Source organism: Sesamum indicum, linkage group LG9 (assembly GCF_000512975.1).
Source record: "Sesamum indicum cultivar Zhongzhi No. 13 linkage group LG9, S_indicum_v1.0, whole genome shotgun sequence".
Classification (NCBI taxonomy): Eukaryota; Viridiplantae; Streptophyta; class Magnoliopsida; order Lamiales; family Pedaliaceae; genus Sesamum; species Sesamum indicum.
Genome location: NC_026153.1, coordinates 3,755,258 through 3,779,977, shown reverse-complemented (window position 1 = coordinate 3,779,977; position 24,720 = coordinate 3,755,258). Strand labels below are relative to the sequence as shown.

At 36.1% G+C, this 24,720-nt stretch overlaps 5 protein-coding genes across 12 annotated transcripts in view; 3 read left to right on the top strand and 2 right to left on the bottom strand.

The window, feature by feature from the left end:
* LOC105170494 overlaps positions 1-2,071 on the bottom strand; it is a 9,736-nt gene extending 7,665 nt beyond the window's left edge. The window contains exon 1 of one of the 2 annotated variants that reach the window (XM_011091271.2): positions 1,610-2,071. In XM_011091271.2, the coding sequence (XP_011089573.1) occupies positions 1,610-1,839 (230 nt within the window). In that variant the 5' untranslated portion in view covers positions 1,840-2,071. The remainder of the gene's footprint in view (positions 1-1,609) is intronic. The other variant, XM_011091272.2, reaches the window with a different exon arrangement.
* On the top strand, positions 4,426-7,875 carry LOC105170493 (peroxisomal membrane protein 13). Its single transcript, XM_011091270.2, has 5 exons — positions 4,426-4,575; positions 5,173-5,406; positions 6,326-6,621; positions 7,051-7,143; positions 7,273-7,875. The coding sequence occupies exons 1-5, from the start codon at positions 4,551-4,553 to the stop codon at positions 7,480-7,482; spliced, it is 858 nt and encodes a 285-aa protein (XP_011089572.1). The 5' UTR covers positions 4,426-4,550; the 3' UTR covers positions 7,483-7,875.
* Positions 9,602-12,677, bottom strand: LOC105170492 (F-box/LRR-repeat protein 12). Of its 7 annotated transcripts, none has more exons than XM_020696796.1 (3): positions 12,474-12,677; positions 11,878-12,091; positions 9,602-11,228 (listed from the first exon to the last, which is right to left on the bottom strand). In XM_020696796.1, exon 3 carries the CDS (start codon positions 10,874-10,876, stop codon positions 9,704-9,706), a length of 1,173 nt encoding a protein of 390 aa, XP_020552455.1. In that variant the 5' UTR covers positions 10,877-11,228; positions 11,878-12,091; positions 12,474-12,677; the 3' UTR covers positions 9,602-9,703. The 7 variants fall into 7 exon arrangements, with proteins under 7 accessions (XP_020552455.1, XP_011089569.1, XP_011089571.1 ...); XM_011091267.2 differs by having other exon boundaries at positions 11,885-12,091; XM_011091269.2 differs by having other exon boundaries at positions 11,885-12,057.
* On the top strand, positions 16,677-17,341 carry LOC110012585 (auxilin-related protein 1-like). The gene has a single exon (XM_020696782.1). The coding sequence runs from the start codon at positions 16,703-16,705 to the stop codon at positions 17,339-17,341; it is 639 nt and encodes a 212-aa protein (XP_020552441.1). The 5' UTR covers positions 16,677-16,702.
* On the top strand, positions 17,136-24,430 carry LOC105170491 (auxilin-related protein 2). The gene is given in 9 exon segments (XM_011091266.2): positions 17,136-17,276; positions 20,184-21,572; positions 21,574-21,832; positions 21,917-22,061; positions 22,156-22,253; positions 22,360-22,425; positions 23,226-23,315; positions 23,476-23,652; positions 23,893-24,430. Coding segments are annotated over 8 exon segments (2,259 nt in total). The 5' UTR covers positions 17,136-17,276; positions 20,184-20,187; the 3' UTR covers positions 23,932-24,430.

The following is a 24,720-nucleotide window of genomic DNA, read 5'->3' as shown; positions in this document are numbered from 1 at the left end:
AGAATATGTTTGCGTCCATTAAATATCCTTTTTGGACGACTGTTCAAAAACAACTATGGGTTGCACTCAGTGGGGTTAGATGCATTAGTGATTCCAACAAGCACTTGTGCCTGGGGCATGACAAATGGATCGTGAATCTAAAACACCTGGAGTAGTGAATTGACTTGCCACTTTATGCTTTAGGTAGTACTTACTATTGAAAAAGACCAAAAAAGGGAATCCTTGTCCACAACATTTCTAAATGGCCAACTAATGACCACCTGTAAATGTTGAAGCTATTGTTTATCCAATTTGGAACAAGGATCACAGGTACTTAAGCATGATTAATTGAACTTAAATATTAAGGTGCTTAAGTTATTATGAAACTTTATTCCAAAACAAGGATTGCGTGATGTTGTTTTCATCTGGAGGCTTGTTCGGGCAGATAGCATCCTCGTGATAATGCTAGGATATCTGTTGCATATGCAAAGATGCAGAAGGAGATGAATACACCTGTTATATAGTAGTCTGTAAAACCCCTCTTGGGATATTAAAACATTCAATGGAAGTGGTGTAATGTGTTATTCAATCTAAGAATGTGGCATATTTTAGTAACCAAGCTATCACTATGCGTGAGAAATACGTAATATATGGATAGAGTAGGTGGGATTTCCTCTGCAAATGTGGCAGTTTATGTACATTTATGCTATATAAGTTATCCTTTCTGGCTAAAAATGAAGGGAAAAGAGGGGGTCAAAGAATCAAAATAAGAAGAAAAGAAAAAAGGGAAAGAAAAGGAGGAGAAATTTGATGATGAAGCATAAGAACTAATGGAAGCATATAACATGCCATTGTATATAAGGTATTCACAAGGCAAGAGCTCCTCTTAATTACTTAATCCTTAGGGGTTCATATACAAATTGGCTTCGAGCCTTCAGAACTTGGTTCTTATGTAGAGGTTGGTGATATGCAGTTTAAGTTCTAAGACTTGTCATGTCTAGTTTATCGACTTCGTTAGTTCACTTTCAAACAATTGAAAACATCGACCTGGCCACTTTACAACAAGGGCATAACTTAAAGGATAATAAAAAACCAAATTGTAGGAGACAGATTGACAAATATGTAAGGGTATTGAACTCTCACACACAAACAAGTTTAGATAATGAGCTTCAGATAGGAAATATTATAATGCCAAGCCATCATCTCAATAAAGAAATGTAACATCAAATGTTTCAATAAGCTTAACAATCAGGTTCCTCAGCTATGATGTCCAGGTCCACCCAAAGGATCCATCCATTTCCTAAAAATTTATGAAACCCCACAACTCACGAGGATAAGTTCATTGGCATCTCACAGTTTCTTCTCACGTCTTGTTATCAAGCTCATAGCATCAAACCATCAGTAAACTAAACTACAGTACACAGTTGCACATTACACGAAAAACCCAGAGAAATCCCACAAACCAAAGACACACAACAAATCCAGACAACATCCACTAACCAAAAACACAAACCAAAACACATCACACACATTTTTGCAATCCAATACCCGACAAGCATATCATAAAAATATGCACAATTCACAACCGACACACAAAAAAGAGAAAAAAGGGAAAGAACCAGGAGCTGACTTTACGAGCAAATCCTCGAGTATGGACTGTTCTTCGGGCGTCCAATCAACTGACAGGCCCGGATTGTGTCGGAGAGCCGCCTGAGTAGGTCCCACCACGGAATTTTCCGTCGCCGATAGGCCACCGCCATTGGCATTTTCCTGGCCACCGCCCTTGCTATTCCCGCTATTATTATTGCCGTTACTGGCGTTGCTATGAGCCCCCGATGAAGGATTGGCGCTCGCAGCCATCAATCAAACAAACAACCACCGAAATCCCCACAAATCCAGCAAAGCTCCCAATTCAATCCAACCCCGTTACAGTTCCGGAAAAATTGAATTGAATTTGGATAAAAAAAATCTCAAATCTTCGGTACAAAACGTGAACTATTGGGGGGTAATTGAGATGAGCATGGAGGAAGAGAGAATGGGCACGGAAGGGGATTACAGCTTTTAGCCTTTTTGTATATTATATTGGAGAAAGTGGAAGATCTTTTGAGATTAGACACTTCCTTAAAACTCTTTTTATTTCTTTTAAAAGGGCTTTTTGTTAAATAATTTTTCTTTTTTTAATCTTAAATCTATAATTATTAAATAATACTTTTCTAACAACAATAAATTAAAGTCAAAGTGACACAATATTTTTTTTTTGTTTTTTGTCTTTTCCATAGAGATAAAAAACTTTTATAATTTAATCTCGTTATAAATACATTACAGATAAATTAAACTTTTTAATTATATTAATTGGTGCTCTTTACTTCATTTAAATTTGTTAAGTATAGATAGCTTAGACCGTTATGGAGATTGGGATAGTCATTTAATGGTCACCTAAAGGTTGTTGGCTAAGTTTATATGCTCTTTAAAACGATGTTACAATTGAATAAATTGCATAACACCCCCCTGTGTTTTAGAAAAATATCACGAAATTCCACGTGTTATGTTTATAGATAAAAAAAAAATCTATATTATTTAAAAGACAGGAAAATACCATCTCTCCGTTAGAAATTAAGTAAGAGTGCATTTCACAAGCTTAAAATGAGAGTGAATTTCCTTTTTACCACTTCTTGACATTGTTTTATATTTGTAAATGGCTATTTTAACCCCTTTATTTGGTATAATAAGAGAAAATCACATTTTAGTTTAAATATATTTTTAATAAATTACATATTATTCATTAATGACTTTACTATTTAGTTTTAATATTGTTTAACTGATTATAATTATTTGTGAAACATAATAACTAAACATAAAAATACGTAAAACGTATGTAAAAGTTTCAAAAGTTAAAGATTAAATTAACAAATTACAATACAAAAACTAATATACTAAAGTTTACTTTTTTAAATTAAAATTCTATATGATTATAAATAAAAATCACTTACAATAATCAGATTTTATTAAATAAATTAAATAATTTTTACTTAAATTTTATTTATTTCTTAAAAAGTTTGACGTCTTTTTCTCAGTCGGCTGTCTTATCGACTACGGAGAAGAAGACTAGACAACGAATGATCACGGCGCCCAGCAACAGAGACGACGTTGTCTGGCAGTCACCCAGAACTGGGTGCTTCCCCTTCCAGGAGGGGGCGTTGCCCCTTCATGTCTCGTCACCGTCTTCCCCTGTCATTTTTTTATATCGTTTTGTTGTGGATCTAAACGATGAAAGTCCGCAGGAAAATAAATAAGCGATCTTCGTCACTCGGATCGAGAGGTGATGGTATATGTTAATTGATTTTAACTCCGTAAATTATGGATTCGTATAGTATATGGCTGATCAACTTCCATGATTTGATTTTCAAAATCAATTTTCCTAATTACCAATTTGCGTAATTTTTGGAAGTCAAATATCAACTAATTGCTAGTTGCATAATATTATATTATTGATTAATTATCTTTAGTTAAGGAAGGAAAACTTTCTTAATAAACATTAAAACATAAAATAAATTAGTCAAATGATGGATAGAAACGTTGTAATTTCAAAATTAATATTTTAGCTAATTATTTTTAAATAAATAACGAGTAAAAAGTGCAAATAAGTTCTGTAAAAAATATAATAAACATAGAATAAAATTAAATATAATTTAAATCACCTTAAAACTTGCCTTATAATATACTAACCATTAATACTATATATTTATTGTGAAACTTAAATATGGAAAATATATTACATGGATGAATAAATAAAAATTAACTTATCCACCTCATTTTCCACATAGGAAAGGATGGAATCATTTAATGATTTTCATTTTAAATAATATACTATAATTTATTTTTAAATTGTATATTTAAAATTGATATTGAAGTTTTCAAATATTTTTGAATAATTTAAAAATAATTAAATTTATACTTTCATATATTTAGTATTTTATTTTATTTATTTTATTTATTTTATTTGATATATCATTTAATTATGTTATTTCGTTCACATATTATTATTCTATATATTAATATTTTTTTCTTTTACAATCATGCAAGTAATTATTGTGTGTGAATCAATTATATTACTTAGTAAGAATAAATACTTTTTTTAATTATTTTTTCTTAAAAACATGAAAGATACTTATTGAATTAAAATTTATTATTTTTTATGAAATAATAATTATTATTAACAAATAACATCTTGTTTTACAAACACGGTATACCGATTATGGAATTTCAACCTTAATAATGATTTCAACAAAGGGTTAAAATGAGTCAAAGGGTAATTGGGGGCGGCGGCGGCGGCTGCTTAAGGAGGAGAGGAGGGGCCCACCACAACTTCGCCACCGCGTCTGGGCACAGGAAATGCGTGAAACACAATTGGAGGGCAAAATCGTCAATTCGTTCCTAGAATTTTCTTGGGCATTGCGAGAAATACCCTTACTCCCAGATAAACATTTGCCACTATTTTCTGATCAATTTCTCATCCTCTCTCTCTCTCTCCCCCCTTCTTTCTCTTAGGGTTCGTGAACCCCCACCGATCAATGGAGAACAACGCCCAATCATCAGGTATATGCAGTAATTTTTGTGTCAATTGGACGGATTATAGGTACAATCCATTCAATTTTCTGAATTTTGGAGTCTAATTTGTAGTTGTTGATCGTGTTGCGTGTTTAATGTTGTCGATTGGGGATTTATGCGGTTGTTTGGTTTGTATATTTATTTTAATTCTACAACGATTTAGGATTAGAATTACTGGTGTTAGTAAGAAATTTGTTGATGTGCAGGATACTTTTTTATTTTTGCGCAGAATTGATTGCCGGGTGGCCGAGCTCCTTTCAATTCCTTAGCATACATTTTTTTTTTTGAATTCCAGGATTGTGTTTCGGAGGCATTTTTCTTTAAATTTTATCATTATAATTATGTATGTGCTGTCTACTTTCAATCCCCAAGTCATGCGTGGATTATAGTTTTGGCAGTTATGAATGACAGAAGAATCTAGCAGTAATAGGTAATGAACACCTTCTAAACATATTCGTACACCCAGTCAGTAATAATTTATTTGTTGTGTCTACACCTGGGAAAATGTAGAGTTTAACTTATAAGTAGTTATTTTTCTTCCTTATCGATGCAGCTGTGTATGATGTTCTCTAAATTCATGTGCAGGTGGCGGCCCTCCACCAAAACCATGGGAAAGAGCTGGGTCTTCCTCTGGACCCGCACCTTTTAAACCATCCTCTCCTGGTAACACAAGTGATGTAGTAGAAGCTTCTGGAACAGCTCAGCCTGGTGAAGTTGTTTCAACTACAGATAGGAGTGCAGCTGTTAATAGGAACACACTGGGGAGACCTGTCCCTACTAGGCCTTGGGAACAGCAGACATATGGAAGCACCTACGGAGGTACCAATACTTTTCTTTTCTTCCCTCTCTTCTTTACCTGAAAGGAGCAGAGAGTTGTTTCATTGGTGCGAGGTTACCCCCAACATCTCGAGAGTATGATTATGGAGCCAACACAAACAAAAGTTGGTCTATAATTATCACCAATATTGGCCCACATGTTGCATGCCTCAGATAGATTAAACTAAAGTTTATGGATAGTGATGAATTATACATATACTCTGTTGTGATTTTGATAAATCGTAGCATTTATGATATAATATTGGCACACCTATCAGATAAGGAAAGGCCGTAGTGTAATCTGAAATTGTACTCATGATCTAAGGCATAAGCTGAGTTTATCAAACACCAAACAGCTATGTTTGAAGCAATTCCAGACTAGCCACCTTGAAGCTGGGTGGGGTAATTAAAATGGCCCATTAAATGTTGATATTCCAAGTAAAATGGGCACCCTCCCTTAGCATTGGTTTTTGTCCCCTCCTGCAATGTGGTGAAGTTTCATGATGCATCTAGTGTGGGAGTTTGGTTCTTTCTGCTACTTGTCTGCTTGAAGAAGAATATAAGGACCATATAGAGGCATGCTCATGTTATGATACTTCAACTTAGATATGGACATGGCTAAGATGTCCCTGAAGCTTGTGCTGGACTGTTTGATAAATGCCAGTCATCCATCGTGATATCTTTTGCAGTCTATGACTTGGTATTTTATCATATATTCACAACATGCATGAAACACATGTATTAAGAGTGAAACCACGTGTAAACAAGAAGATGGGCACAATTCTTGGTGTAAATTATAAGTTCCAAAACCAAATAGCTATAGGGGCTTCATGTTGCATCCATATGTGTTTCTATATGTACTTATGTACCTGGACCTTTTTGATGTGTGACATAAACATGGCCTTGGTTATTTTGTATTCAGGTTATGGTTCAGGTTTGAATTATAATTCTGGATATGGAAGTGGGACGTATGGTTCGTACGGGGGAATGGGAGGGACATATGGTGGTGGGTTGTATGGAAATAATATGTATAGAGGAGGTTATGGTGGACTCTATGGAGGGGGCATGTATGGTGGGGGAATGTATGGTGGTGGTTTTGGAGGTCCAATGGGAGGCTATGGAATGGGCATGGGGGGTCCTTTTGGTGACCAGGACCCGAACAATCCGTTTGGAGCTCCTCCTTCTCCACCAGGTTTTTGGATTTCGCTAATGCGAGTGGTAAGTCGGAGACTCTTTCTGTCTTTTTTGTTCTGAAATTATGTTTTTGATATTGCTGGCTCTACACTATCAAGAGCATCAGATCAAGCTGCTTGTTGGCATTTGCAAGTGAAATATAGTTAATGGCAATTGGGGTGATTGGCAGTTAAGTTTACGAGCTCATATTCCAATAACAGTTGCATATCTCCTCTAAATTGCTAATACCGGTTTGATGGGAATTTGGTTGCATTTAGCAATAACCCATGAACTCCCCCCAACACCAGCACCTACTGCTAAAAAATGATATAAAATAAAAAATGAAAGAGTTTTTATGAGAAACCAACATACTTCAGATGATGCAGTAATGACCTTGGCTAAGTTTACAGCTATTTTTCAGTTGTCTCTACAAATATCTGCTAATTTTTATTTGTTTTCTTTGGACATTGACAGATGCAAGGTGTAGTGACTTTCTTTGGACGTGTTGCAATGTTGATTGACCAGAATACGCAGGCATTCCATATGTTCATGACTGCCCTTCTTCAGGTATTGACTTAACCTTTGCTGCCACTGTCCAGTGGTCAATATCTGCAATTTTTTTTATTGTAAAGGCAAATTATCTGTTACAAATTGCCAGCATGTTCTATGCTTTAATAGCCAATGTTCCTTTTGCAGCTATTTGATAGGTCCGGAATGTTATATGGAGAGCTTGCCAGATTTGTCCTTAGAATATTGGGAGTGAAAACAAAACCACAGAAAGTTCATCCTCCCGGCGTCGAAGGTCTTCCTGGACCTCACAATGCCCCAGGAAGGCAAAGCTACATTGAAGGACCTAAGCCTGCTCCTAGTGGCGCCTGGGATGGTGTATGGGGTGATGCACAGTAAATGATCTGATTTTATGAGTTTCGTCATCGTCTTCTAGTGTAGCTGATGAGAATGGACTCCGAGTCTGTGGAAAGATGCAAGATGCAGACAAAAGAAAGCGGATGATGCTATTTCCTGGATGTAATTACACCATAATAGAATAGTAATCCGCTTGAAATAATAAAAGCTGCCGCCACCACACCTCCCCCAACCCAAAACCCCTGGCCCTCTGCTATGAAAGAAGGAAAAAAAAGTCCTTGTGTGTAAAACTCTGCTACTATTAGTTGAATGTGTTTTCTTGTTGAAACTATGAACAAATCTTACAGAAGAAAGGGACATATATTAATGTAATATCTTCGTGTAATCGTACTATATTTTGTTGAAGCCATTAAAGGAGTAAAATTGTTTCTCTGATGTCTGCACCCTTAATTTCATAAATCCTCTCACTTCTGGCAAATTCTGGTGCAGCTATGTGGTTTATTTATTTATTAATAATTGGTTTATAGTTAATTATCATTGGCTTCATTCGTTCAACCCTCTACCCTTGATATATCCCAATATTGTGTATAACCAACCTTTTTCCGTGGTTTCATGTATTCTTCTCGGGCACTTTGAAAGTATAAATGACATGGTAAAGAGGATCCATTGAATTCATATGGCACTCGGCCATCTGATCATATTATAAACAACAATGACCAGTTCCCATCAATCTTAAATTGTTGATTTTAACAGAAAGTAGCCATGGCTAACAGCCTTAAACGTGCTCTTGTCTATTATTAGGATACTCCCTCTATTTGTCCGAGCTCATCTCTAACAGCAATCCATGAATTAAAAAAATGAACGGCTATAGAGGCAGCATAGTGTACAGATTCTGGAGCTCATTCAGATTAAATATCTAACAAAGAACATTTCTGACCTATTACATGTTAGAAGAGATAGGGTCTGCAGCATTCAAGTTGCATTGTCAGACTATGAATCCCTGAACTCATGAGCTATAGTTGCATGAAGCATTAGCATAAAATATATATATCAAGATCCATCATCCATAAGCCAGCAGTAAATCCAACAAAAATTCAGAAAATTGTCAATATTCATGTTTAGTAAGCATGGAGAAACCCTTGATTGAGAATCTTCCTCCACATCACTGCATATACATTTTCAAAATGCCTAATAAATTGTAACACAATCTTGTATGCTTTTCAAGTTCATTAATGGTCTACCTGCTATAAATGGAAGGCCAAGTTAGGTCCAATGCGCTTCATCTATGATCTGCACATTGCTTCTCAAACTTCTAAACATCTCAATCGCTATCGTACTGATTGAATGACATCGGGTAAGTACAGCTTTCGGAGCCGTCTACAACCATCTCTTAAAGCCAGCAAGCCTTCATCATGAAGGTTCCGACATCGGTTCACATGAAGTCGCTCCAAATTATGGCATTTTGAACCAATCGAATCCCACCCTGAGATCCTAATTTCAAAACAATAACCCAAGTTCCATTCCTCGAGCAGTGGACACCCTTGGGCAATTTTGGCAATAGCATCATCACCAATGGTTGTCCATAGTCGAAAATTGAGTATTCTCAATTTGGAGATAAATCCAGCATCAGTTGTTGTCAAAACATGCCCATGAACGGACGACTTAAGTTTAGAAATATTTATGTATTCGAGTCCACCTCCGCTAACAGTGGCCAGTATTCCTTCCGGTTCAAGATTACATGAATCAGCTTCTGACGGATATGAGATGACGACAATTTTGGTAAAGAGCTCTTATTCCATAATCGGAGATGAGTGAACAAAATGAGAGATTCACATCTTTCAGAGTTAAACTGAATTACTCGTTTTCTGGTAAAAGGATAAAATTGTATGTTTTAAATTAATTGAAAATTAAAATGACCTGTTATTTCAATATTTTTCAGGATAATATGTAAACCATTTAATTTGTTGAGTGGACAAATGGATAAATTCAATATAATGATAAATATTTAGCGGTAATTGTAAAGTTATAACTAAAAAATATATATTAAGCGATATTATTTTTTGTCCTATCACAATATAATTATTAGTGTAAAAATCATGCATAAAGCTGACGTTGTAAATAATTACTGGTACATTTATAATGATAACTTTAAAGTAATTTCTTATCTCTAATCATTGCCAATAATAATTTTAAAAAAATAATAATGAGTAATAAAGTGTAGCACAATTTTGTATGCTTTTCAAGTTTACTAATGCTCTACTTGCTATAAATGGAAGGCCCAGTCAGGTCCAATGTGCATTATCTCTTCATCTATGATCTCCACCTCGCTTCTCAAACATTTAAACATCTCAATTGCTGTTGAACTGATTAGACGACATCGGCCTAAGTACAACTTCTGGAGCCGTCTACAACCATCTCTTAAAGCCTGCAAACCTTCATCACAAAGGTTCCGACATCTGTTCACATGAAGTCGCTCCAAATTACGGCAATTTGAACCAATCGACTCCCACCCTAAGATACTAATTTCATGACACAAAGCCAAGTTCCATTCCTCAAGCAGTGAACACTCTTGTGCGATTTTGACAATAGCATCATCATCAATGGTTCTACACAGTCGAAAATTGAGTACTCTCAATTTGGAGATAAATCTAGCATCAATTGTTGTCAGACCATGCCCATGAATGCACCAGGTAAGGTTAGAAATATTTAAGTATTCAAGTCCACCTCCGCTAACAATGGCCGATATCCCTTCCGGTTCAAGTTTACATGAATCAGCTTCTAAATATGCTAGAGTCTGTGAACATCCTTGAAACCCAACACCTGTTACATTTCTGCAGTGCGATATACTGATCGATCTGAGATGACGACAGTTTTGCGAAAGAGCTCTTATTCCGTGATCAGAGATGAGTGAACAATATGAGAGATTTACATCTTTTAGATTTAAGCAAGACCGAGACAAAGTTTCAAGTCCAATATCCATAACACTACACCGATAAAGACTAATGATTGTGAGAAGAGGGCAACCACCGGCAACGAAGGAAAGTCCATGATCTGTAATGCCAAAACAACAATCTAGATGCAAACTTTCCAACTTCGATCCATAATTAAGTAACATGGATAAACCTGAATCTGGGAGCTCGATGCATCCGGACAGTGACAATGACTGCAACTGCGGAAAACGACACAACAACCTGTAAAGATGGAAGAAAGTAATAGTGGTTGAAGGCCGAGATAGTGAGGTAGAGTTCAGTTGGGTGAATGAGCATTGAAATTGTAAAGATCGACGACTTGAATTTTGAATACGAAGCCAACGGTGGCATGTCAAACCAAAAGATTCACGGTCGTTACTAGACTCAAGCCTTTGGAAAATAAAGTATAAACAATCATCTGGCAGTTGGAGGATAGATGTAGATGGATCTGTTAAGCCAGTCTCCATAGTTATGGACTAGTTGTCTTCAGAAGGTTGTAAAGCTCGAATCTTTACCACGATCTTCTTATATGTTGAGCCAGATGAGGTTGGTGATTCAAGACCACAGAGTGCAGTGGAGTCTCCATATCCATAACCAATGAGAACTCCACAATTGCGGCACAAAAGTTTAGATTTTGAACGATAGCGTCCCCAAGATATGGGAAGGCAGTTCACTTCATCAACTTGAGTAAATCGACTAGGATCAATAGAACGAAAGGAGATAGAGCCCTTGTTAATGGATTTGCTATATCTGGAGCCAATACTAGAAGTTACACGATTAGAAGATGTTAAATTGAGATGATATCCACAAGAACCACAACTGCAAACATAGACAAATAAACAAATCAGCAGCCAATTATACGCAAGTATAGATGTTAAGAAAGTAGGCACATAAGCAAGCTAAGGGTATGGGTCAGGGAAGTTTTTAGATATCAAGTTAATAGAACAGTAGAAAGAAATGGTGAATCAGTCTCTATTCCCCCCACCCATTTTAAAAAGAAGAATGGTGCCTAACCAAGCACGACATGCAAGTTGTTTCAATTTCATCCTTTCCTTTTCAGGAGTCACTTTGTTTATTTCCCCGTTTCCTTATTTCTTTTTCTATGTAGGCCAGCGGAACAGAGAGAGTAGAGATGAGTATAATCCTGAATCACTTGAAATCGCATGGATATCAAAATAACTACGCCAACAAGATTCCTTCAAGATCAATATGAGCACATAGTAACATAAATGACTTGGTTTCAATATTTTACACTACATAAACATAAATGACCATAAAATATGCACATGGAGCCGGCTGGCTCTCAAGAGCATTGTGCCCCATACAAAGACTCGTCAAATCACTTCTCAAGTTAGTCGATAAACAAGGAACGACACATCATTTAACACACTCGAGGCCCTAAATACTAGGAAACCATCGTAATCTTTCACTCAGATGCAACTTCATTTTTCAGTTCAGTCTCACAAACCTTGTACCTTTCAGTAACTTTTTCCAAAGGCCAAGCAACAAGCAAGCAGAACGGCTGCCCAATCCAAGCTGCTGATTTCACATTTTTCAGCACTACGAATTGCAAACGGCAAATACTGTGGCCAATACTTAACTAAAGTTCCTATAAAATCTGATTCAATTTCCACAAGCAGCATCCATGCTGCAGCCAAAATAATTCATCCAACAGACCAAAACTACGCGAAAATTAAACAGATCAAATGAAAAACAGGAGGCAGCTTCTTTATCTTAAAATATTAACTTCACAATATCACATTATAATCAAAATTAAACACATTCCAAAATCACCATAAATAAAAAAAAAAAAAAAAGAAAGAAAGAAACATCAAATTCCAGTTCTACTCAAAGCCCATCAATAAAAATCCACAAAATTTAGCCTCCACAGAAAAATTTCACCACAACACAAGAAAATTGTTGAATTTCAAGAGATAAAGAAACAATTAGCAATGTACCCAGAAAACCCAACTAGCCCAGAATCAAATAAACAAATCAAATTCAAAAGCTGAACCGAAATAAATATTTTATGATGAAAATTGAAAGGTTGGGATGGAATTGAACCTGTAGGAAACATCAGTTTGGGACATTTCTTGATCAGAGAATCAGCAATAAGTTTCGTCTAATCCCATTTGAAGATTGACAACAGAGAATCTATGGGCTCAATTTTCTTACCCAATTGTTGAAAAAAGCAGTATTGAAGTCTAATGTTTCTGCTCCGCACAACACTGAAGCAGTTGAAGAGGAAAAGTGAGGATGACGCTTCTCTCTTTCGCACGCTTTGTAGTGCTTTGCTCTAAAGTCGCCAGTTTGGTTAGCTTCTGATGGTGCTATTGTTGAAAGAGTCAGAGATAGTAGACAAAATAAATAAATAAATAAATAGCAAATTAAATTTTGCTTTTTGTTGAATAGATCAAAATTTTTATTGACTTTTTTTTTCAAATTATATTTTTTTATTTGTATTTGTGTATCTTTTTTCTAAGGAAAAAAGTTCAATGACTAATCTAATCAAATATAACAAAATTGAGTTACTCATTTATGGACAAAGGATAAAATTTAGATATTTTTAATTAATTGAAAATAAAATAAAATAACAAAATAAGTGATGAAATATTAAGCGATAATTTTAAAGTTATAACTAAAAAATATATATTAAGTGATGTTATTTTTTATCTCGTCACAATATAATTATTAGTGACAAAAAATATATATAGAATTGGCGTTGTGAATAATTATTAGTACATTTATAATAACAACTTCGGATTTAATTTCTTGTCTCTTATTATTACAAATAATAATTTTTAAAAAATAATTATGGCTATAAAAATGATAAAAAATTCTTTAATGTCAAAAAAATTTAAAACTTGTGTCTGCTTATAAAAAATTATCATTTAATTGAATCAATAATACTACTGGCTTTCATTAAGTGAACATCACAAATATTTAATTAAAGTTTTATGGTGGGTGTTGATTTGGTAAAAATTAATATATCATCGTCTTTGGTATTAAATCATATTTATCATTTTTTCAAATTTGATCGGTACATTTATCCTAACAATTGATAATTAAATTTAACAAAATTTTATAACTTTTTATTGTTACTAAGTAGAATGGATACCTTACTTTATAAATATTTCGATGACTCCTCTCCCTATCCATACGAACGTCTATTTTTTTCTTTTGTCACAAATTCACAACCATACCTAGAAAAATTCCTAACCAAGGAAGAGGGACACATACTTTTATAAACAGGCAAACGACTCTTCTCGCAACCAATATAGAACGAAAAACTTGTAATATTCTCATCCATTCAATTCAGGCATGCCACATACAGTGTGGGCTCTCCGATTATCCGGTCATACATTGGACACGTACACACAAATTCCCTTGTTTGTGCATCAGTGAGTAGTTGACTCTGATACCATTTGTCACGAGTATTTCTTTTAAGAGTCTAAAAGGGTATTTTTTGTTATTATAAAACACTAAATAAAAATTTACAAAATACCAAATTAATAGCAAACTTATGTGTCAATCAAAATATTTATAAGGGCTCATTTACCATTTTATGATTAGTGACATAACTCACATACCAAACTAACTTTTACATCCTAATATTAGTTCAAAAATCAATGGAAGCATGAGATTACTTTGAACTAAGACAATTTCTTTAAAACATCTCGATGGGCTTTGTTTGGATGTAATCTTAAGGTACTCTTCTTTGTCTTTAGAAGATAGAGATTGACGGGGAATACCCTAATTTTGGTAAAAGGAGAAAATTATCCTTAATGAAGGGCAATTTTGTAAAAATAGATCAAGGTCCACGTACTCCAATGTTGGATCGGTTTTGAGAGATCCGGCCCAGCTCTCTAACCTGAAAGGAGAATCCATTTACCGCAGAGGCAGAACTGTTCGAGGGTCTTAGTGTGAGACGAACCCGACAAGCTTGACGTTATTGTTTCATTCTCAGGACTTAATACCGATCTATAGAGATGATGTGGCTGACATTGAATCGTCCAACGAGGTCACGTATTTCGAGCTAGATCAGAGATATATGTACTTATTTTAAGAATTTTGAGTATGTTTGATTTTGTATTTAATATAAGTGTAAGATAAATAATAAAATAAAATATATTCAATTGTGAACGAAAAAGAAGTAAGTTTCGAATACGTTTTGTTGTTTGATGTGATGAAAATAAAGAGATAATGAAAGATTAACTTTTATTTATTAGCTGTTTACTTTGATGTATTATATTTTAATATTAAAAATTAGTAAGATGTTTACTCGATACGATAAATTTGTATTAAAAGCTAAATGACCTTGTTGCCCTTCTTCTGTTTTTAAGTCCGTTTAAAAAAGCACTATATCACAAATAAAATTAAGATAAGTTCTTTGTGTAATATATACATTTAGAAAAATTCCAAATAAACAATTGTGGTCGTCACATTAAATTAAACAGAAATAATGGGTAACAAATTGCGTAAAGTTTTATAAACAACGTAATTAAAATAAAATTACAAATAAAAATTATTCACTGTTACTAAATAATCAAACGGAACATATTGCTACAGTAAAAAAAGTCTAAAATAAAATTACCAACAACAACAAAAAAAAAAATTATAACTACCAACATAATTGTAAATGCAAGTGAAGAATTAGGGATAAAAAAGACATTTCAAGTCTTTACCCAGTGATCACTATTTTCGTGATAATTCAACCCACCAAGATTGGTGGGATGAGTTATGAAGCTTCTACAGTGAATAATACCGAGCTCAAGCTATTGTACTGGGCTCCAATCTCTCAAAACAAACAATAGACTATCCTATACTATTTGGATTATATAAGTTAATTAAAAAAGTATACGTGATCAAAAATGATATAAATGTATATACAGATTGAATTATAATTTTGACTTGATAGGTGGAATAATTAGTCCCACTTGACCTAACTTGATAAGGTAAAAGACCCAAATTTATCATTTTAACCTCATAAGTGAGGGAAATGACCAACATGCCCATATTTTTCATGCTATTTAAGTTCGTAACTTTTAATTTTCTCACTCATGTTGTAGACAACCACTTGCGAGAACAACCTGCCCAACATTTGTTGAACCTTGGCAACCGGCTCCCCGTGATGGGGCTCTCCATCTCTTCAATTCTCTTTGTTGTTGGAGTGTTTTATGATTATCGATAAATTGACGATTTTAAGTCCTTACTCCTTTCTATTAGTCAATTTAGTCTATTATTCACTCGTCATCAAATGAACTAATTTTCTCACCCGTTCTTGTCTGCTGTAAACATTCTTTTTGTGAATTTCTCATTTCTTTTCATATCATCTAATGCTGTTCAGAATACTTGCCGAAAACTTTTTCGGCCTTCTAGACCCAATGCACTTTGATGTTTGGCCCCTCAATTTGCACCATGAGGAAATTCCGTTGTGTACATCTTAGTCAAAGATAAATCAATTATCTTTGAAATATTTTATCGAGGTTGTCAACTGCGTCCGATTAGTTGATTCTATCCACTATTCCTTCAATCACATTATTGGTCGGACCTCCATTGTATACATAAATTAAATTGGCTATGTTTTCCGTAAGGGCATGAACAAAAATAAAGAATAGTCTTAATTTTATCTATACATGTTAATATGAAATTATATCTATCACAAATGTAGTCGACACAAGTATACAAAATACTTTATATTCTAATCGATCATTTATTAATTCCTTATTTATCTAATTCATAGAAAGAAACGAGGTGTTAAAGTATTGAATTAAGGTAAGTTGTGTAACATATACAAAGTATTTGTGGAGAAAACCAAAATTTATAGAGAAATGAAGCCCTCTCTCTGCAATAAATGAGAAAAAAGGACCAACCAAAATGGGGAAAAGATCAAGTAAATTAGCAATGGTGAGAGGAGAGAGAGAGAGAGAGTAGAGAACAACGAAGAACAAGGACACAGAGACGTTCGACCTCTTAGAGAGAGAAAGTGCATTTGAAACCCTAATCGAATTTGGTCCGCCCTCTTTCTAGCTTCCATGGAATAATACTTGTAGCACTATTTGCACGTTTCGCCTATATATACAACCGTTATCTGTATGTATAGGTTCGGATTTTCGGATCCCGTCATCACTTCTGTGATCGTCCACTCCTAATCGGGCAAGAGTTTGTGTGTTTGACCCTGTCACCCCTCCGATTCCGTTCGATTTTCGGATCCAGCCAATTGCCCTACTGGCTGGGGCAATTTTCTGATTAGATCTGCTGCTTCAAATTGAACCGTTGATTGATTTCGTCGGATGGATGATCTGGATGTGCTGGCCCGCGATTTCGGGCTCGGGACTCGTGGGAAATCCAACCCGATGAGGTCGACCCCGCCGGATCGTCGATCCATTGACGATCCATTGTTCAGCGACGTCTTTGGTGGCCAGCCCAAGTACACACAGAGGTCAAACTCCAATCATAACAAGCACTCCTCGGTGAATGATTTCGATTACGATTCCATTTTCCAGTCGTCGGCAGCTAGTGAACCGAAGAACAGTAATACGAGTAATAAATCTTCATCGTTGCCTGTGTATGATAAGCCGGTGTACGATGAGGATATATTTGATGGGTTACCAGGGTTGAAAAGCAAATCGACCGCATCGACAGTGACGTTTGATGATGATGTGTTTGCCTCGATTTCCTCACCGCCGACTGGTAAGAGCAGGAACCAGGGCAGCGATTTTGATGATCTGTTGGGGAATTTGGGAAGGAATGAAAAGGTTGGCGGGGATAACCACAGCAATAGTGCTAAGAGCAACTCGACTTCGAAAGGTTTTGATGACTTGTTAGCTGGGTTTGGGAGTGGCAGGGGTGTGCTGCCAGCAACAGGTAATTTATCTTTTCCTGCGCTGAATTTTCAGATTATCTTAACTGGTTTTTCTTCTGCTGCTTGATCAATGTACTTGATGCGTAAGAAGAATTATTTTAGTTTGTATTTGACTGGAATTTGTTGAGTTGAAATATGCTAATTGATGCTGTTTAAAAGTATTTAATTAGGAAATTTATTGAATATGTCTGGCAGAAGATGAACATGAACTTGATGCATTTTATCTACTTTCATACTGGGCTTAATTTTTAATGTAGTTTATAATGCATGAAAATGACCACAAGCAATTTAGAACCCACTATTGCTTTTAGCCTATGGGCTTGGTGATTCTGTGTGTAGATTGATAGTGCTTGTCTGCTTGATATTGGTAATAGGATCAAAATACTTACCTGTCAAATGCTTCTGTGCTGTGGTCCATATACAACTACTAATGAAAGTTTTTGCTTGATATAGGGAAATAATAGGGATTGGTATTTTTATTTATTGTTTTTTCTTGCTAGTTTCCAGCTTTGTTAACTTCTTCCTGAGTATATGCATGGCATAATCTATTTTTGGTTATTGGCTTGAAGCTCTGATTTTGCTGATCAAGATTTTGTACACTTGATACTTGAAATCTGTTAAAATAGCAGCAAAATTCTCGCAACAGTAGCCTGTTGACATGGTTATCAGCCATTTTGAAGAAAGGTGCCAGAATTGGCATAGGGAAATGAGAGAACTTCATGGTCCCTATTGGAATTCTTCTTAGTAATTAATAAAAAGGATTTTTTTGTTGTATCGTGCTGCGTAGTCTTGAATTTTCTTTCAGTTGGAAGTTTTCCACTTTTTAAGTATGCATATGATTACACTATTTGCCAGCAATAATTTGCTGATATTGTGAAGATAATTCTGCCGTTGTTTTCTGTGAGCAGATGCACACAATATTAACTAATGGAAGTGAAATATTTCTAAGGCCTGTATTAAACTATTGGAAGTGAATTATCTATCGGTTTAGTCGAACCACCTGCTTAAGTGACTACCTTCTGGTCTTGGAAAATTCCTGCACTTCTTTTTATATATGGTATCATGAAATTTTGTTATTCTTGATTACTTATATCTTAATAATTATTGAAGTGCAGAAGCACTGTGAGCACATTTAACTAGTCACTTATATTAAAGTCACATTTGTGTTATAATTGGACAGTGCAGAAGACAAAAGAAGACTTGTGGTGAAGTTTAGTAAGAATAAAATGTGAAAATATATTAAATAGCTTATATTTCAAAGAGAAAGAATTGCAACACATTTTCATTTTTATACTAGTTGCACACACATAATTAGCAGATGCTTAGTTGCATGCAAAATCTTAGAGGTTTAATTGACGCTCACGAAGCAAAAGCTGAACTATGAGAAACTTTATTAGTCTAGCTTCATCATTTGATAAGTCATGGCCTTCCTTGTTTGAAAAGACTTCTGAAATCTGCGAGATTAAATATTAAAATAAGATTGATGCTAAGGTTAAGCATCAAGGTCTTAGGAAAACGTTTTGGCTGTCCAAAGAGGATGACTACCTGGTAACTCTTAATATGTCAAACTCTTAAGTCCTAACACTATGTGAAAGTTATTCTTTCTGTCAAAAGAAATCGATCAATGGGTGTTCTAGTTTGATATAGTGAACTGAAAGTATCTGTTAAGTTGCAGTCAGTATTGCAATGTTGAAATATAGATAAGCATCAGGAGCTTTTGCCAGTTAGTTACTGTAGTTATTGTTATGACTCCTAACCAGAAGTTTACTTTTTTCCTCAAGTATGAACAACACAATCTGGAAAATTTGGATTTGGCTACAAGATATGCACACAGAAACAGTAGATGTGCAATTTTCTGGCTAGGAGTACTAATAGTGCATTATCTATTACACATGGGAAAGACTGGAAACTGAGTTGCTTAGGTACCAAACTTATCCAGAAAAAGAAGAAAAAGGAAAATAGAATAAAAATAATGAAAACAGAAGAGAATGTACCAACTTTTACTTCTGCCAAGTAGCTGAAATTGGGAAGACATGAATCGATTCAAGTTTCAATTTGATCTTGCCATATCATCTCAATGAAGAACCAGATTTAACATACACATCTTGTATGCATGCGATACCACCAACTGCAGTATCCGCCTTACCTATGGCTGATATACTCTTACTAGAATCCCATCGCCTACTGTTCATCATACTATTGATCACTTTCCTATGATAAACCAAAAAGCTCAATAGCTAACTACGATGTTTGTGGATTTTCTCTTAATTGTTGTCTTTTGTGATATATTAGAATGATAAGTTTAATTTTGGTGCAGTGGCTATAATAGGTTAATCATTTAACCATGAGGAGATGTTGTATAAATGGGAATTGAGGCATTGGTGATGTAGATGGAAATAGGCAAGAGTAATAAAAATAAGTGAAAAGAATCAATGTAGGATTCTGCTTGTCTAATGAAAACATTAGTTGGCGGCGTCTCCTCTAGACTCTAGAGAAGGTAACTCTCGTGTCAGGCAATAGATGAAAGTTTGCTAGATTCCAGTAGTTTATGGTTACACAGAAGGCGTCATATCATTGGCTAGTTTTCACTACATCAAATAGACCCATGGATCCCCCTTCTCTTGGCCAGAAAATTACAGTTTCCAAGTTCTTACAAGTAGGATGCTTCAATTGCTTCTATATATATGTATGGGTGTAGATGTCTTGCCTTTCCATTGTACTTTGCAGAATTAACCATCTGGGGGCAGGATGATGCCTTTTTGGGCTTAAAGGAGATTGATGATTTTCACCTTTTATATTATCTCACTTGAGTGAAGGCATAAGATACGGAAAAGTACTTCTATCTGGTCTGGTCAATTTTCTAAACAAACAGATAGAGCCTTAAGAATCTTTTTTGCCCTTTGTCACAGACCAATGCCAGAGGCAAGGTGGGGTTCAGTACCAACTTCTGGTTCAAAGCATGGGAATATCCTGGATGATCCTTTTGTAGTTCTGGAATCAAGTTCAACCCCAGGCACATCATCGGGGGTATTTACTGATCCATTGGAAGAGATTGGGAGGCTTAGTAAATCTCAAAGTGCTAGGGTTGAACCTTCATCTGGTAGTGCTGGACCATTTGATGACTTAGATCCCCTTAGTACTATTGGAAAATCTGCACCTTCATCTTCGCCTGGGAGGGGTAATAGGGGAATGGATGGGATCCCTTCTAGATCAGCAACACCTGAATCTGCTACTACCAGAGAACCAATGGGAAATTCTTCTTTTAGATATTCAGAGAGCAATGCGGAGAAGAAAGTTCCTCTAGATGATTTTCAGGAGCCTACCTTGTTTGATGCACCAAATGTTTCGACAGATTTTCACAAATCTTTTGGTCAAACTGCTGCTCCTCCTCAATATGATGAAACAGACTCGCACAACCATATGTCTAAAACATCAGAAGGAGATGGGCATGAATCTGATGATATATGGCTCACTGTATCAGAGATTCCTCTTTTTACGCAACCTTCAAATGCTCCACCCCCATCACGTCCTCCTCCACCTGTACCTCGTCAGGGTTCAAGGTTGGAAACAGGTTCATTTTCGTCAAGTTTAAGAAAGAAGGGTAACGAATATTCTTCAACTTCACATTACAGTCAACGCTCTCAAAGTCCTAAGCCGGCCAGGGCTGCAGCCAAGGGCCCTCCAGTTTCACAGTTTGATGAGCTTGAGGATTTTGCAATGGGTAGGTCAAGAAACAATTTTGATGAAAGTGCCAATCTTCATTCTGGTGTGGAAACCAATCCATTCTCTTCAGCGGCAGCATCTGCTGCTGCTATGAAGGATGCTATGGATAAAGCTGAGGCTAAATTCAGACAAGCTAAGGAAGTGCGTGAAAGAGAATATGCTAAGGTTGCTAGAAATAAGGAATCTGGCCAGTTGGAAAAAGATGAACAAGATGGGCAGGAGAGAGAATTCAGGGAATCCCAGGAGAGATTAGAACGTGAAAGGATACAGAAGGAAGAGGAAGAAAGAGAGCAGAGAAGACTAGAGAGGGAGAGATTAAGGGAGATTGAAAGGGAGAAGGCGAGACAGGCTGTAGAAAGGGCTACTAGGGAAGCACGCGAAAGAGCAGCAGCTGAGGCACGTGAAAGAGCAGCAGCTGAGGCACGCTTAAGAGCTGAAAGAGCTGCTGTTGAGAAGGTAAATGCTGAAGCTCGGGAACGTGCGGAAAGAGCAGCAGTTCAGAGGGCACAAGCTGAAGCCCGTGAAAGAGCTGCTGCTGAAGCTAAAGAGAGAGCGGAGAAGGCTGCTGCAAAGGGCTGCTGCTGCAGAAGCAAAGGAGAAAGAAATGCGGGACAAGGCTGCTGTGGCAAGGGCTGAAGCGGAAGCAAGGCGTCGAGCTGAACGAGCTGCTGTTGAAAGGGCTGCGGCAGAGGCTCGGGAGAGAGCTGCTGCAGAAGCTCGCGAAAGGGCAGCTGCAGCTGCAAAGATGAATCAACAAAAGAACGATAATGATCTTGAATCCTTTTTTGGCATGGGTCGAGCAAGCAGTGCACCAAGAGCGCGAGCAAACACAACTGTTAGTGCCAGTTTCAGAACAGTGATATATGGTGTTTTATTTCTATTGGTGAGGTTTTCTGGTTCACTTTGGTTTCTGTTTCAGGATTCTTTGTTCGATCAACAATTCCAGAACAAGGGTGGATCTGAAGCTGCAAAGAGGACAACATCATCTAGCAGCGGAGGCTCATCAAACATAAAAAAAGCCTCTTCCACAACCAATTTTGATGATCTATCCTCTATTTTTGGAGGTATGAATGTTTAATGTCATTACTATCATACGAATATTATTTAGCATGCTTCTCTTGCTGACTGTTCTGCTTTTGGAATAATCTTGCTTTAAAGCTGCTCCGTCATCTGGAGAATTCCAGGAGGTTGAAGGCGAAACTGAAGAAAGAAGAAGAGCTAGACTGGACCGCCACCAACGCACCCAAGAGCGTGCTGTATGTCTTTGTGCCCTCTTGCAAACAATATTTTCTGAGATTCTTCATTGTTTATGGTATTTTAGCATTTCCTTCTGTCTTCTGTTTTGGGTTTTCTTAATCTCAGGCCAAAGCATTGGCTGAAAAGAATCAGCGGGACCTTCAAGCTCAGAGGGAACAAGAAGAAAGACATGTGAGTGCTCGCAAAATGATATTTCTGGTGACTGATTTTCACCAGTGATGTCATTTCGCAGTTACTTGAAATTCTTTTGCTTATATAAGTGCAAGGACGCACCTGGTTTTAATTCACCAACCATTGCTTAGCTCTTTAATGCCTTCCAAGAAAACAAGAGCAGCTTTTCCTCTCTCATTAGTTATGAGGACAAGCTATTGTATTGAGTTTTCTTCTGTGGATGCTCAATATATTAATAATATACACCGATTAGGTTATATCACTGTCACTTTCATTATTATTGCATTTAGTTCTTTACATGTTTGGAGGTTTTAACATGTCTCTTGGTCTTTCTTAACTGATAATAAGTCATTACTCATAAAATCCATGAACTATGTCTGTAGCATAGCCAATTTTACTGTTGTTCACTTAAAAAATTATTCAAGCTATAGTAGATGTTTTCAAGTCTCTTTGGCCTGTCTGTTGACTAAAGTAAATCTAACGTAACTAGATACCAAAATAAATGTTCCTGATATGGGAAAGCTATTTTGTTTATCTTTTATGGATATTGAACTTGTGGTTGATGGTTTTTTGAAGAATCATGCGTTTTGTTTTTCTGCAGAGATTCATAGATTCTCGTTCTTTATATTAACTTATTCTTGGATTGTTCTCTTGGAATAATGTTCTATAAAGTTTGTTCTAGAACAAGTTCAGATGGCTTGAGTTTTATGCCTGTATAAACCTGGTCGTGCTTCAGTATTTATATCTAATGCATGTCAAATGGTGTTTGATCTGCTAAATTTGATCTGGTCTGTTTGCAGAGGATTGCTGAGACATTAGATATTGAAATCAAGCGTTGGGCTGCTGGCAAAGAAGGAAATCTGCGTGCTCTGCTGTCAACTTTACAATATGTCCGTATAGTATTAGATGGTGGCATATTTGAGATTTTGCTCTGTTTAAGATTTCTGCATGTGCTTTATTCATTTTGTGCACTGAGATTGGTAACTGAAACTGGATTGGCTACTTATCTTTATGTTGTTAAGATGCTAACTGGTGTTCGCTGGATGACAGGTGCTCTGGCCTGAATGTGGTTGGCAGCCTGTTTCCTTGACAGATTTGATCACTGGTGCCTCTGTAAAAAAAGTTTATAGAAAAGCTACTCTTTGCATCCACCCTGACAAGGTGCAGCAGAAGGGTGCTACTCTCCAACAGAAGTACATTGCGGAAAAGGTCTTTGACCTGCTGAAGGTATTATTTGAATACATTGTTTTGTTGGAGTATAAAATCTTGAATTTTACCATTAAAAATGTACAATTGCATTGTCTGTTGACTGTTGAGCAGGAAAATTGTCAGAACTATGAAATAGAGTTGTGGGTTGACTTATGTTTCCAAATTATCCTTTATGGAGATATCACCTTTTCAATATTGAAATATTTTTTCCAATGTGAGGGAGCTCTCCATTAATTTTGATTTTTGTATCTGAAATAGGAGGCCTGGAATAAATTTAACTCTGAGGAGCTCTTCTAAATGCTGTTGCAAATTTTGTTTTTGATCTGCTGCCTCTGGACCCCACCATTTGATGGAATGTAATACATGACTGGTCTCACCAACGTATACATGCATTGATGCACCAATGGTACTCTGCAATTTTTTTGGGTTGCAGAGTGTGGATTGCAAAAAGAGACCTCTGCGCCACTGAGATTCTTGAATGGTTTGTACATGTCCGCCGACTGTATATTGATGTCAATGCCAGATATACAAGCGAAGCAAAAACTTAAATGATTGCTTAGTATAGAATAGCATTGTTTTAATATCTTGTGTTCCTGTATAACAATTTAAATCACCCTTGTGACACAAAATGAGGTGATTGCATGGTCTCATTCATTTGTACCTTCTTTTTGCCATGTCCAGGTTCTGAGTTTATTTGCATCATGCGACTCTTATGTGTTCTGCACGCCAAATATGAAAACCCGCCGTGTATTATTGTGGACTTGAGATTTTTATATGAAGGCATATCTCTTATATACTTTTGTTGTAGTCAAACCTTCTGAAATTTTTGTGCGTACTGCTGGATGTTTCTGCAGTTTTGGTGTTGTAAGTTGTTACTGTTCAATTGAAAGATTGGCACAAGAGGCATGAAAATCATTGATGTATGTATCGAGATGGCTGTTGCAGCAGCTGTCCATTGCTCAATGAACTATTCCTTGTTATGAGCCTCTGTGATCTTATCTGATGAGTTCTTATTCTCATAACACGTCTGGATTCTGATAAACCACAGACAAATTGAGTAGACTGCTTGTTTGTTGTTATTTTCTT